Consider the following 12,947-nt stretch of genomic DNA (forward strand, 5'->3'; position numbering starts at 1 on the left):
CATCCAAGCCTCTCATGACTCTTGTTACTTTCATGGTATTGTAATTACGAACACAGACACACGCTCCCTTCACTGCTAAAACAAGTAAACTTAACTTAATCCCACGAAACAATTGGTGAGAATCATTTCCGTGAATTAAAAAAAAAAAGAAAGACATATTGTAGTTGTTCAAAGGATGTTTGTTTTTTTTCTCCCCTTCAAAACACAAACTAGTTGTAAAGAAGGCTGACAAACGATTAAATGTTACGAATGTTGCTATTCATTATGTCAAAAATTATTCTTGGGTCATTTCTTTTGTGGAGTTACTTTTAGAGGGTTTCCTCTTGGCTTGGAAACTTAATGTAATGCCACTATATCAACACAGAAAATGTACATTTAGGTAGGTCACTCTACAAAATAGCTTCTTGCATTTTAATTTGGTTGAGATACTTTCCATAATTCCTTTTTACTTACCAAACAAGTCGAGAGAGTTTGTAATATTCCTAAAATAAATGTGTCTGTTTATTTACCAGTCACAGTATTATATAATGTGATGTATAATGATAATATAATTGTAGATACATCTCTAGGAAATCAAACCAACGGGGCAATGCAAAGTAATTCTCATAAAGACAAAGGGAGCTACTCACACCATGGAAAAACCTGTTTTTCTTACTTTGACGCCACAAGCATGTAAACTGTCCTGCCGCAGGATCTTCTTGTGAGAAAGTCTGCACATGTTAATCGTTCGTGTCCAGAATGTTTACATGGAAAGCTGAGGAGTAAACAGGACCTATTAATGTTAAAAACCAAAGCACCACAAGCGTTTAGCATTCAGCTAAATATGTTGTTTGAGTTGTGTTATGTTATTTTTTTCTATTTGTGTTTTCTACAACGAGATTTGTTTTTGCCTCAAATGAAATCAGCATGTGGTCGTCCAATAGTGGAAGTGAAATGAGTTCATTCAAGTTGAATAGGAACAATTGTATGAATATGATGAATCTGAGTGTGTCTCACTTTATTGAGACAACTTCTATCAATATGTTTAAGTTTAGTTTAGGAAAAAAGCGTTTTGTTAAAAAAAGAAAGAAAGAGCGATAACAGTCTAATATTTGGCTGCATGTATCTGAAATGAATTGTTAAAATCTGTGCTTGAACATCAGGATTATACAAAGAAAATGACTGCATGTAACAGTATCTGTTTTTAAACATTCAGACAAGACACATACAAACATGGGTTGTCATTCATCCGTAGTATTCAATTATTTACAGGCAGTCTTTGAGGGGGCTCATGCATATTGAGAGGGATTTGTTTTCTCCCAACTTGAAAAACTGAAATATGTCATTATTATCAGTTTGACACCAGTTTGCAAGTGATTTCTAGAATCAGCACATAATGGTGTATTTTAATATTGACTTAAGTTCAGAACGTATAGAAAAACCACTTTAGGACTGTAGCAATCATTATTGTACCAACACTGGAATAATGATTCACTGTAATAGAGCCCATAATGCCATAACTTGACAATAGTGGAATAAGAGACTCTACCCATTATGGTAATAATATTGCCAATGATGTGTCATTACATGATTGAAGTAGCATTAGAAGAATATCATTTGAAAATGTCCAAACTGCAGCCATCAATGTAATGATATATAAATAGGACGACATTTCTTGGAAATAAAAGTGATTTGTGCAGGTTTTGTGCAGTTTGCTCAACGAAAATAGGCTTAGTCACATTCATCCATTGAGGACACACTTGTCATAAAATATATTTTACTCTTTTATTACATTAGAAAGTTATTAGCTTTATTACATACAGAATGGCCAAAAGTATTACATCATTAGCAGTTATTAAACTATTGATCAATAGATTGTTAGAAACAAAGCTATTAGTGAGTACCCATATGCATTTCAATTTTATCATGGTTACCATAGCAGACACTTGTATTCAAACAGATTTAAGAATTGGTTTATCAAACCTATAGTTTAAGACATTTGGCTCCGTCATACACTGAACTAACTAATGAGAACTTAAGAGCTTTGAACTATGCAGAAGACGGAAATCTTAATGAAAATCTGATTTGTTTGCTCCCTGTAGGTCGACTAATTGTGTCTGTCAGGGTCATTAGGAAGAGGGAATGTTTGTTTATTTTCCTTTCAGAAGTGTTGCTCACAAAGAGAAGCACAAAACTTCCTCTATGGTGGCCTAAAGGGCAAATCTTGTGAGAAGACAGTTTTGGTGAGCCGCTGCTGTCTGCTCATTTTCAACTACTGAAGCAAAAGCTTGACGACGTGGATATTTGTTGAAGGCAGAAAAATGGCTCGCGGGTGGTGTGTAGGTTAGACTCTGAAATCAGATGTAGATATATATATATATATTAAAGACGTCATCAAAAGGAAAACAACTTCAGTCTGGTGGTGTGTACTTTTTAATGAAATTCCTGCTGATTTGCTGCAAGTCACACAACCATAGAAAAAAACGAAACGGTGCCCCACAAATGAAGATTGTGTTCACATACATTCTTTCCTTCCCGTCTCTGTACTCTGTTCACAGTGCATGAGCATATTCCAACCTCAGATCATTCCAAATATTTATGTACAGTTGCAGGCATTCAAACATTCGGGCTGGTCTGGAAGACGTATTCGAACTGCGATCCAACATTTAACTCGGACATTTTTCCACCTCTGCACTATAATCAAAGTCTTCAATACCCGTGCAATGGAAGGAATAACATAAAGTGGTGGAAAATACAATCTCTTAATGACACACTGTATTTGCTGACATGCTATCCGATGAGGACCAGTGAAAGAACATTATCTCTTACACAAGCCGGCTCAATGCATATCACACGAGATTCAAAGGCCATGCAGCAAATGCTTTTTGACACACATATGCGCCAAGGCACACGTACACTCACACAGCTACTCCATCTGACCCCGGTCGGTATATATGCTCTAACGGAGAAGGCGTAAATGCAAGTTGTCACCCTGGGGCAAGTAAAAGGGCCGGGGGAAGACATGCACAGTAGAAATACAGCTTTAGAGTTTCGACCTGCAGAGAAACGGCTTTAAGGACTGTCCAGAGTGCGGCTCATACAGAAGTTCTCTGTAGCACACACTGTCCCTACTGCAAGAGATCGACATGTTTCTTTTTACTTCGAAATTGAAAGCACGCAGTACTCAAGAGTTCATCAATCAGTATGTTCCAAAGCGCCCATCTGATTCCGAGCAGTCACTGGCTTTGGAAGACTTGTGCTTTCACTTCCGTTTCCTCTTCTTTCTGCCTTTCTTCTTTTTATCCTTTTTTTTCCTCTTCTTGCTGCGGTGGTGCTCCGAGGAGGAAGAGGAGGAGGAGGAGGAGGAGGAGGAGGAGGAGGAGGAGGAGGTGGAGCTGTCCGAGTCGGAGGAGGAAGAGGTGGTGTCTTGGAGCAGCTGCTGAAGCTGCTGGATCCTACAGACAGGAAGGGCAGGGAGGAGCGGAGGTGGAATTAGAGTGAAGTGCAGCGAAGGAAAATACAGCTGATGCAGAAGCCTTAGCCGGCTTTGAATGAGACGACACTTAAGACACTCGAGGTCTGCCAAGACTGCGTACAGGACAAGGATTTCCAGAACAGACCCGAGAGCCCTCGACGGGAGTCTCATTTTTACTCAAATAGAGGTCCAAGTCAAGGCTTTACATTTACACAGCGGGCCAATAAAATAGCTGTTATGGCACGTCTATTAATAGGAAGAGTAATACTGCCCTCACAGCCAATAAATGTGATGAATATCATTATCTCATCAGTACTTGTGGGTTCAGCGGCGCCGTCTCTGACCTCTGATTGCAAATAACACAGGCCAAGGAGAAAAGGCAAAGAAGCCATGGACGGGTCATGATTGTAAATTGATTTTTCAATATAGGCTGATTTTTCGATGAGCCAAAAGAAAAGTACATGAATTTCTACACGAATGGACTTTGTATGAAGAATATTTCTAATCCTACTTTAAAATTGATTTTATTTATACACCACATAAATGTCCACTATCTACATCGTTCCACCTCGGGCGTGCAGCAAGTCTTAACATTAAAAAAAATTCTTGGAAGAAACTGCTTTCTCAACAGTTGTTGAACATCTTTATTTAAGTTACTTTTACTTAATGTACTGCAGATTCTGTATGGTGTGTTGATTCGTTAAGGTTGATCTACAATGATCACTAGAAAATGCTACACCACTAGTCAATGTATTAGGGAGTATTAAAGACTTCTGAACTAGTAGTTAAACCATAAGGAAAAGTAATATGTCAACGCACTGCTGTGATGAGAGGGCACACAGTATTTCGTTCAATGGCAAATTGCACATCTGTCAAAGAAAAAAAAAAAATAGGGGGAAAAAAATTGTTCTGTCTGCTTGACTGTGTGCATTCAACTGTCTCAAAAAAAAAAGTGAGCCGGTGCATCGACAGTAATGATAAACGTGTGCAATCATTAAAAACCCGAGAAACTGCCGACGTCTCAACCGTGACAGGATTCTCTCAGAAAGAGGTTAACATGCTCTTCTAAGTGTCCATCAAGACTCCTGGATGCATCGGAGGGAGGACAGACGCTATCAAAACACTTGCGCTACTCCTCAAAATGAATATTTAACTGTAGGTCATCGAGCAAAGTGTCTTTTCATTACGCACAAAGATGGTTTCCTTTGTAGAAGTGTACATTTCCTCCTCACTGGGTATATTACTGAGACGATGTTCTGGTGACAAACCAAATCAAATAACATCTAGAGTTGTCCAGGGTTCATCTACACTTTAGAAGACAAAAGGACGGTGGCTTTGTGGATCAAAAGTGTCCAGAGAAAGCAAAGACAAAGAGAAGAGTTGGACAGATTTCCCCTGAGAGATCAGAGAGCTGCTACTCGTAGCGGATGAAATGGACATGAACATGTCATACATGTGTGGCGTTTGTGTCTCAGCGGACACTTCCCCCCCAGCATGCTGTGCAAAGAAGGCAGAGCTGTGGCATCACCAGAAGAGCTGACAACCAGCTGACAACTCAAGTGTGAATTAATGCATGACACGAATTAATCATCAGTCCAAATTAAAGCTGAATGAAGATGGAAGAAAGATGTTGCAGGGGCAGAGACTGCTCTACAGAAATAGATGAAGTGCATTAATGACGGTAAAACTGGATGCAGTAGAACCTTCTACCGATTAACGTGATGGACATGTACAACTAGTCGGCTTAACAATTGCCCGATCGCTAGTCAGCTTCAGAAATGTTAGCAGATCGCTTAATTCATGTGTAAAGCAACTAGTGGGAGCTATAGTGTTGAACTGGGGGGGGGGGGGGGGGGGGCAGAGGCTGGCTGGGCAAAAACTGGCATGTAAGCACTCCAATGAAGGAATGCAGAACTTCACTCAACTTAAGCCTTTAAATATTAATCTACACAGAACGAGAACGTCATCAACCACACGAGCTAACTCACCATGCCCATCATTTACTCAGAGACACCAAAATCCCACCTGGTCTGAGGAAATAATGTGTTTTCAGGTATTTTTACACTCGACTTTGTTGAGGGTGAGCGCTTCAGAAAAAGAATGTTTATGGCTAGATTACACAGTACCATGATGCCAAATTACCATGAAAACTGTGATTAAATGCTTCAAAGGCCTCTTAATACCCACAACGTTCTAAAATACCTCAAATGAAGGTGCAATAAATTTGAATGCTATCATGAAAACTCAACTAAGCTAAACTAAAATATTTTGTGGAGTGGACAGAGAAACTAATTGGCCGGGAACAGAGACCCTGGTACAGAAGGGCAGTGTGTGTGTGTGTGTGTGTGTGTGTGTGTGTGTGTGTGTGTATTATCCACACTCATACAGAACACCTCTGAACTTTTTGATGCAATGTTATTAACTTAATTACTTCTATTTAACGACACTTAAGAACTTGGCGGTTGCTTGTGAAAATTTGCTTCACGTTCAACATGGTCGCCTGAACTTGACCGAAACTGAGCCACGTTGTTTCTCCATCCTATAGCTGTTTTATGAAGACATCGTATGAGGCCAAACTAAACTGCAGAAAATGTATTTGCCACATTTCTTGCCGTGATGGCATCGGTGGGGGAGAACGCTTCAGGGCTCGTATAATAAGATGGATAGGTTACGGCGAGAAAGATTTTTTTTTCCTCCTCTTCCAAAGAACACATCACTATTGTTTTAGGACAAACGTGAATCTATCCTTCAGCAGGATGCGCGCTGTATGTGGAATTAGAAAGCAAGCAGTGCAAGGTTGGACTGATTCACTTCTCTTTCAAGGAAGATGCCAAAATTAATGTGGCACAGGCGTGCTTCTGAAACTTCAAAGCGCCACTGGCCTTTAAATAACCTTTTTGTAGTGCGTGCGTGGACACACACATGGGCTCCTCCTGCTGCTTTGCGCACGCACGCCATTCCGACAGTGAACCTTCAGATTGAACTAGCTTCAAATTCAAACATCCTGTTGTCAAACAGTATTTGCCAGAAACCTGCACAGGGAATCAGCCACCATGAAAGAATTTCCAGGTCATCTGAGATTGTCCGACTCCGCCGAGTGAAAACTGTGAGCTCCCATGTGTGTCTGAATATTGGCTTAAAAATGGATTAAGTCTGTGTTTTATAGAGGAATAGACATGTGAAAGACATAAAAAAAAAAATACCTGGTTTCTTTTTCATTCCTTTTGTTTTCTCGAATCAAGTCGTACATGGGGTCTTCATGAGCCTGAAAAAAAACAACACATTGCATCAATATGTGACATGCATGCTCACGGCTTAACTTTCCCGCTCTTTAATATTAGATCTGGAAAATTGTCCTAACTCTACATATTCCAACCACTGCTAACCTCAGCACTTTTAAAAAAACATTGAGACAATACGAGGTTAGGAAAATATGACACAGTTGCATTTATGGTAATCATTGCAGAGTCTGGGAGTTTCTGCAGTGGCCATTGTTCCATTACAGGCACGGTGGAGTCATGAAGAAGTCTGCCGCCCACATGTGTAAACTCCACGTGTCCCAGCCAAAGCTCCGAGTCTCAGACACTAACGTTTGTCTCGGCCGCAGCACCGTGACCTCGCCACGACCGACCTCAAAAAAAGTCTCGACGGCAGAGGAAGATTTCATCGTTTCGAAAAGAAGCAAATGGTGGGCTACTTTTTTGTGGAGAAGTTTGACCTCACCACTCTGAACTGCTCCAGTTTCTGGTTGCCTTTAATGAAGAAAGGACACTCTTTATCTCCGGTCCGGTGGCCGTAACGCTTGCACCTCCAGCCTGCAGAGAAAAGAAAAGAAAAAAAACGTTGTTTTCCTAACTGAAACATTACTGAACATATCAGACGAAGGAAACTTTGAGCACTTTCTATCGATACCATTCATTAATGCACAAATGCCATCATGCCGCTATAACATCACTCTTTAAACCACTTTATCTAACTTATGGTGATGGAATGCTGCAACTGGTTCCAGCCGACTATAGATGAAGCCACAGGACACGCTGGACACATCACTTGTTAAACAGAGAAACAGACAATCTCAAATTTGAGTAATATGTTAGCCTAAAATTAAGGTTTTTGAATTGTGAAAAAAAAAAGTAGTACAACTACGAGTCCAAATTAGTAAAGCATTAGAGGGACAATAAAATACAAAATGTAATATTAGCAGACTATTAAATGAATTGTGTGTTTAGATTTATGAACCAAATCAATAGTGAAAATTTGGAATATGGTGGTTAAAAGTTATGAACTGGAGAAAGATAGACATTTGAGTTACTTGCATTCGGTTTAGAATTTCTACCTATTATGTTTTTCTGGTGACAAAGAGTTCAAAGAACGAACGAAGGAAGAATCACAGTAACAAAGTGGTCGAACAAGGTAAGCTGCAGATTTGTGAAAAATCAAGTGATACATTTGGATTAGATGAACATGAGTGATATCAATACCTACAAATGAGGGATCATTATGACTAGGAATCAAGAAGCGATGCGGATAATGAGCTTATCGGGATATGGAGGAAGTTTATGAGGCGTGGAAATGTAATCTCAGCTTTGTTGTTTGATGCCGTTGAAAATGACTTCCTCTCTTAATATAAAAGCAAAACAGGAAAAGGAAGGTGAAGAAATGTCAATGAAGAAGAAAAAAATCAACATCTGAAATCTAGCACACAAACTTGGAAAAGATATTTAAAATATATAATATTTAAAACAACTCCAAGGCTGGAGATCACAGAAGCAGATCACACACACATGGCGGTTTTCACAAACGTGAAAGGATATTAGGATAAGATATGAAGGCGTTTAATAGAAAGATAATAGGGAATAGACTGAAGATTTTTAATATATAAATGAGATTAAAAAATGATCAAGCAAATTCCAAAAATGCCTATAATTACACAAGGAACCAACAGAAGGAAGCCTTTATTTCTATTCTGAAGCCACTGACTGGATTTGGCATTTCTCAACATATTAACTCCTACAGAAAGTGGGAGAGATTTAGCTTTGCACCAATATCCTGCAGTAGTCATTACTATGGCCCTGAGGATGTCTTCAGTACAACTAAATTAATATTTGTAGAACTGACAAAAAAAAAAAAGTGCAATTACCGAGTACTAGAGACCATATTCAGTCATAAAAGCTCAATAAATCCAGGCAATCAAAAACGGCTTAAATTCGCCATCCGTTTAAACTCCATCCCAGACCACCCGATGCAGTGAGATTTTTGTCTTGGACTGGCTGAGTGGCAGCTGGAGAGGAAATCTTCGTAGAAATAAAAAAAAAAAAAAAAGATAAATGTCCCTTCAGTTAAGACTATTTTGATATACGGGACTAGGTGTCTGCAACCTGCGGCTCCAGAGCCCTGCTGTAGTGGATCCCTGAAGCTTTTACTAAATTATACATTTTATCTGATCTAAAACAGGTACAAAAACAGCTGAAAATGGAATGAAATGTGTACCGTTTTAAATCGTATTTGAAAGTTCCTAAACGCAACAAAAGATAGTTTTTGTACATATATAAAACCACATTACATGAAGCGGCCTCATTTTAAATTTTAGACATATTTTGCGGCTCCGGTTAAATTTGATTTGGTGAAAAGCGACAAAAATGGGCAATTTTGTCTTAAAGGCCGGAGACGTCTCAACCAGACAAACGTCTTCAATAAAACCTACAACCCACAAATCAACATCACTTCCAAGTGATTCTGTCGAAAGTCACACACTTGAAAAGTTCTGCTCATTTAGTGATGAGAGGCAGATGCTACATTAGAAAAGTTTCGTCAGTGGAGAGAAGTGAAGAATTTATGTCAAAAGTTCACATTGTTATAGTAAATGGAAACTTGTACTGGCAGTGCAGCGTCTGTGAATAAGTTGAGACTCTAACAAGTCCACGCAAATTCTGTTAGTAGAATAAAAAAAAAAAAAAAAAAAACAAGTTCAGCGTGAAACTGTTGACAGCAAAGTTTCTTTAAAGTGGATGACAAATTTGAAAATTGTTTCAAAAGGATTTAACGGCGCAAGTCAGGCTCAAAATGTTCAAAACAAGCAAGAACTTGTAGGATCATTGTGTGTGTGTGTGTGTGTGTGTGTGTGTGTGTGTGTGTGTGTACCGACTCACCAAATGCCCGACAGGAAAATGTGTTGGACAAAAGAATAAATGGACACTGAATATAAAAGGAGTCTTTGTCTGAACCGATGAGCAGAAGGTAATCTGTGCGACACTGTGGTTAATCTGAACTCCCTCATGTTTGTTTTACCCACAAATACTAAAATGACAATCGAGCGACAAGCGGTAGGAATCGTTCACCTGTTGAAACTGCTGCCCACTCAAACCGCAGGATTACTCCCACATAACAGGTCCTAATCTATAAATGCTGTTGCTCAACTAATAAGTCATATTCACAGTTTACACACTTTAAAAGAAAAACTTTCAAACAGCAGTTTGAACTGAGTGCAAGTCAGCATTATCACCTAAAGTTATATGAGGGACAATTACAGTTGTGACAACGATGGCATTTTGCAGAACCAATTAACTGAATGAGAAACGTTTATGATCCTTAACTTCTGTGTAATTTCACCCAGTTCCGGGCGTATCAGGACAGTCTGTATAGTGTTGAGCGTTGAAATAATGAGAACAGAAACAACAAAACTGTGATTCAAAAATCAAATCAGAAAATTATTCAAGTGAGAGCTCATATACCAACTATTGTGACGCACTGAGGATCCAGGCAAGACTGTTTAGGAGTGCGATGTAATTACTAGATTTTCAATTGAAATTAATCTGATTTCAGGTTTATTTGCACAGTTGATGAAGGAAAGTGCTTCCGACAGTGAATCAAAGGTACTACTGGCTTTTCTTTTTTTCATCAAAACCACCAAGACTAAAAAATAGATTCAGATAAACAATGATTACAAAGGAGAGCGTAAAGTTAGTGGTCTTGCAGTGAGAAGGGCTCGAAGATGGGCCAATGTCAAAGTCATGCAACGTCACACAGCATGAGACAACTTTCTGACAGTGCCAAAAATGTCCCAACTCCTCAGTACACGGCACAGCGTGCCTGCAGCTGTGAGCCACATCTGCTAACAACTGACAGAAAAGCAGCTGAGATTGATGCAACGATGAAAGCCACACCAACTAAACTTACAAGCATGTAAAAAGAAAGATCACATTCTCCAACGCCAAACTGAGCTTTTTCACATAGATGCAAGCAAAACGGTCTCTGTTGGTCAAGTTAGGATATGAAGACGTTATTTCAGTGTACTCACTGATGTTGTAGTGCCTGTCACCTCCAATTTAGTGATCAACATTTAAAAGCCAGACTTGCAGTCCTATTTATGTTTATGAACTTAACGTCACACAACCTAGCATGAAATTAACAAACATCACAGCCTGGAGGAACCTTTACTTGCACACAGTTAGTAGTTTGTGAGGACTTGCAATAAAAATGTCCACAAAGATCACATTCCTGACAGACGGTGAGAAAGTAAAACTCAGCAAAGGCTCAAGTCAGATAAGTTCCATTACGCGTCTTTAATCCCTTTGCTCACATCTATTCTGCTTTCATCTTTTCAGACGAGTCGGTTTTGAAAACAAACCTTTGACACGTTTTGACGCCTTGCTTCCGCCGTCATCGCAAACATGACCCGTCATATCAGCTGGTGTTACTGAGCTCAACCCTGCCCACACTTTTGACAGTCCGGTCACGCCCCCTGCTGTCCGGCCGGCCTGTCAGGACTACACTCCCTTGTCCACGACATCCGCCACATGCTTGGAATAAAAGAAAGCGAAGCCCGAGGACGATGAACCCGGGACGAGAGGCACTGTACCTGCTGTCCCACACCTGGAGCAGCGTCCAGATACAGCACTAACACCAACTGATAAAAGAAATTCAACACCACCAGATTATGTTTCTGACGAAGGTGGAAGCACGCATTTGAAACATTTCAAAAGATGTTTTAAAAACATGCCTGAAAAGACAAAAGCAAAACATATATTAAGTCAGATTGTAACTATAGAATGCAAATGGTAAAATGTGTTTATTTTAAAGATGAGTTTTTCCACTTTTAATGCCTCCTCCCCTCACGCCAGAATGTTTATTCCTCTCTCCTTGTGAATTAAAACCATGTTCCAGCTCAAACACAGGCCAGTGGTGAACTAATCTTCAGCCCTCGAATGATCGGTTTCAGAGGTGATGATTTAAACCACATTCAACAAAACATCAACTGATGAACCTATCTTGCACCACAAACACTGCATGTGTGTTGAGCTTATGAAAAACTGTGATATCAAGTTTCTGTATAGATGTGGGACGTATGAAGGAAATGACAAAGTGCACGGGAAAGACCAATGAATGGATGTTGAGTCGATCAATCTCAATCACAGACATACAGTTAACGGTTTCCCAGAAATCAGTAGCCACCGTAACCTAAAGAGGAATTGCTTGGTCACAAATTAGCACTCTGGTAGAGACAATTGAGTGGTTGTGGGCCTCAAAGTATCCTGATGTAGCTGTACTCACACTGCATCACTTTCACCTCCTTCCCCAGAGGCATCCACAGGCCCTTGGTGGGTGCGTGTGCCAGGAAGCTCCTGGCTTCTTCATTCCCTGGCTCTGCAGGAATACAGTCCTCTGGTTTGTCTTCATGCTCCTGCAACAGAAACTAACCGTGACAAGTTGTCCACGTTCCCACTGAAAATGTATTATTGTCAATCTGCCAATCTGTAGATATGCAGCATTGTGCAGGTCGTAAGACGCATTAAAAGAAAACATTTGTGTTTGTATACACCCATCCAGAGCGTTACCTTAATAAGTCCTGGTGGAGGTTTCTCATAGCTGCACGAAAGAAAGACACTGTGGTTAAAATACTGCAAAAACAAGCAGCACGCCTGACCTGAGCAGGTTAGTAATTGAGGTGAAGTGACAGCAGGGACGATTAGAGCATGTGAAAAGACACTGGTAAACACATTTATAGTGCATGCACAAGTTTGCGGGGGAACAAGGAGAAAGCTCCCGCGGTAAATACGCACAAAGTCTCGACGTGTTCGAGTTTCTGGACTTCTTGGCTGAGTTTCTTGGTGCGTGTCTTGTCTTTCGCCAGCTCGTGTTTAGACGCCTTGTGTCTCTTGTGTTCTCGTCTGTGTCTCTCCTCCTTCTCTCGGGCTCGTTTTCTGTCCGACATCGTGCCAATGATAGCAAACCCTGCCCCCGAAGCAACATTTAGCGCCGGTTAACGGAGCATGGCCAAGCTTTGACGTTTGGTTGCTGCAGTTTTGAGAAGGAATGCAGTCCCCGGTGCTAACTCGCAGCTAGCCACAACTGCTAATCTTGATGCGGCTGCACTTCCTGTTCACGCGGGTCGGCGAGTTAAAATCCTGCGCCCCCTGCAGGACAGCCACGGTAATTCAACACAACTGGCGCAGATTTTTCTTTATACGATACAAGATTAATAATATTTTTATAC

General features: G+C 40.3%; 1 protein-coding gene across 1 annotated transcript; it reads right to left on the reverse strand.

Annotated features, from left to right (window-relative positions):
- Positions 1–2,362: 2,362 nt before the first annotated feature.
- Positions 2,363–12,760, reverse strand: rp9 (RP9 pre-mRNA splicing factor). Its single transcript, XM_080516116.1, has 6 exons — positions 12,514–12,760; positions 12,289–12,319; positions 12,005–12,134; positions 7,178–7,269; positions 6,658–6,719; positions 2,363–3,434 (listed from the first exon to the last, which is right to left on the reverse strand). Exons 1-6 carry the CDS (start codon positions 12,663–12,665, stop codon positions 3,242–3,244), a joined length of 660 nt encoding a protein of 219 aa, XP_080372242.1. The 5' UTR covers positions 12,666–12,760; the 3' UTR covers positions 2,363–3,241.
- Between the last annotated feature and the right edge of the window lie 187 nt (positions 12,761–12,947).

Source organism: Blennius ocellaris (assembly GCF_963422515.1).
Source record: "Blennius ocellaris genome assembly, chromosome: 20".
NCBI lineage: Eukaryota > Metazoa > Chordata > Actinopteri > Blenniiformes > Blenniidae > Blennius > Blennius ocellaris.

Excerpts from the sequence above, each read along its gene's own strand:
- rp9 (XM_080516116.1), bottom strand. The coding sequence starts at position 12,665 with ATGTCGGACAGAAAACGAGCCCGAGAGAAGGAGGAGAGACACAGACGA. Across the intron at positions 12,135-12,288 it reads CTCCACCAGGACTTATTAAG|GAGCATGAAGACAAACCAGA; the intron begins GTAACGCTCTGG and ends TTTCTGTTGCAG. Across the intron at positions 6,720-7,177 it reads AACTGGAGCAGTTCAGAGTG|GCTCATGAAGACCCCATGTA; the intron begins GTGAGGTCAAAC and ends GTTTTTTTTCAG.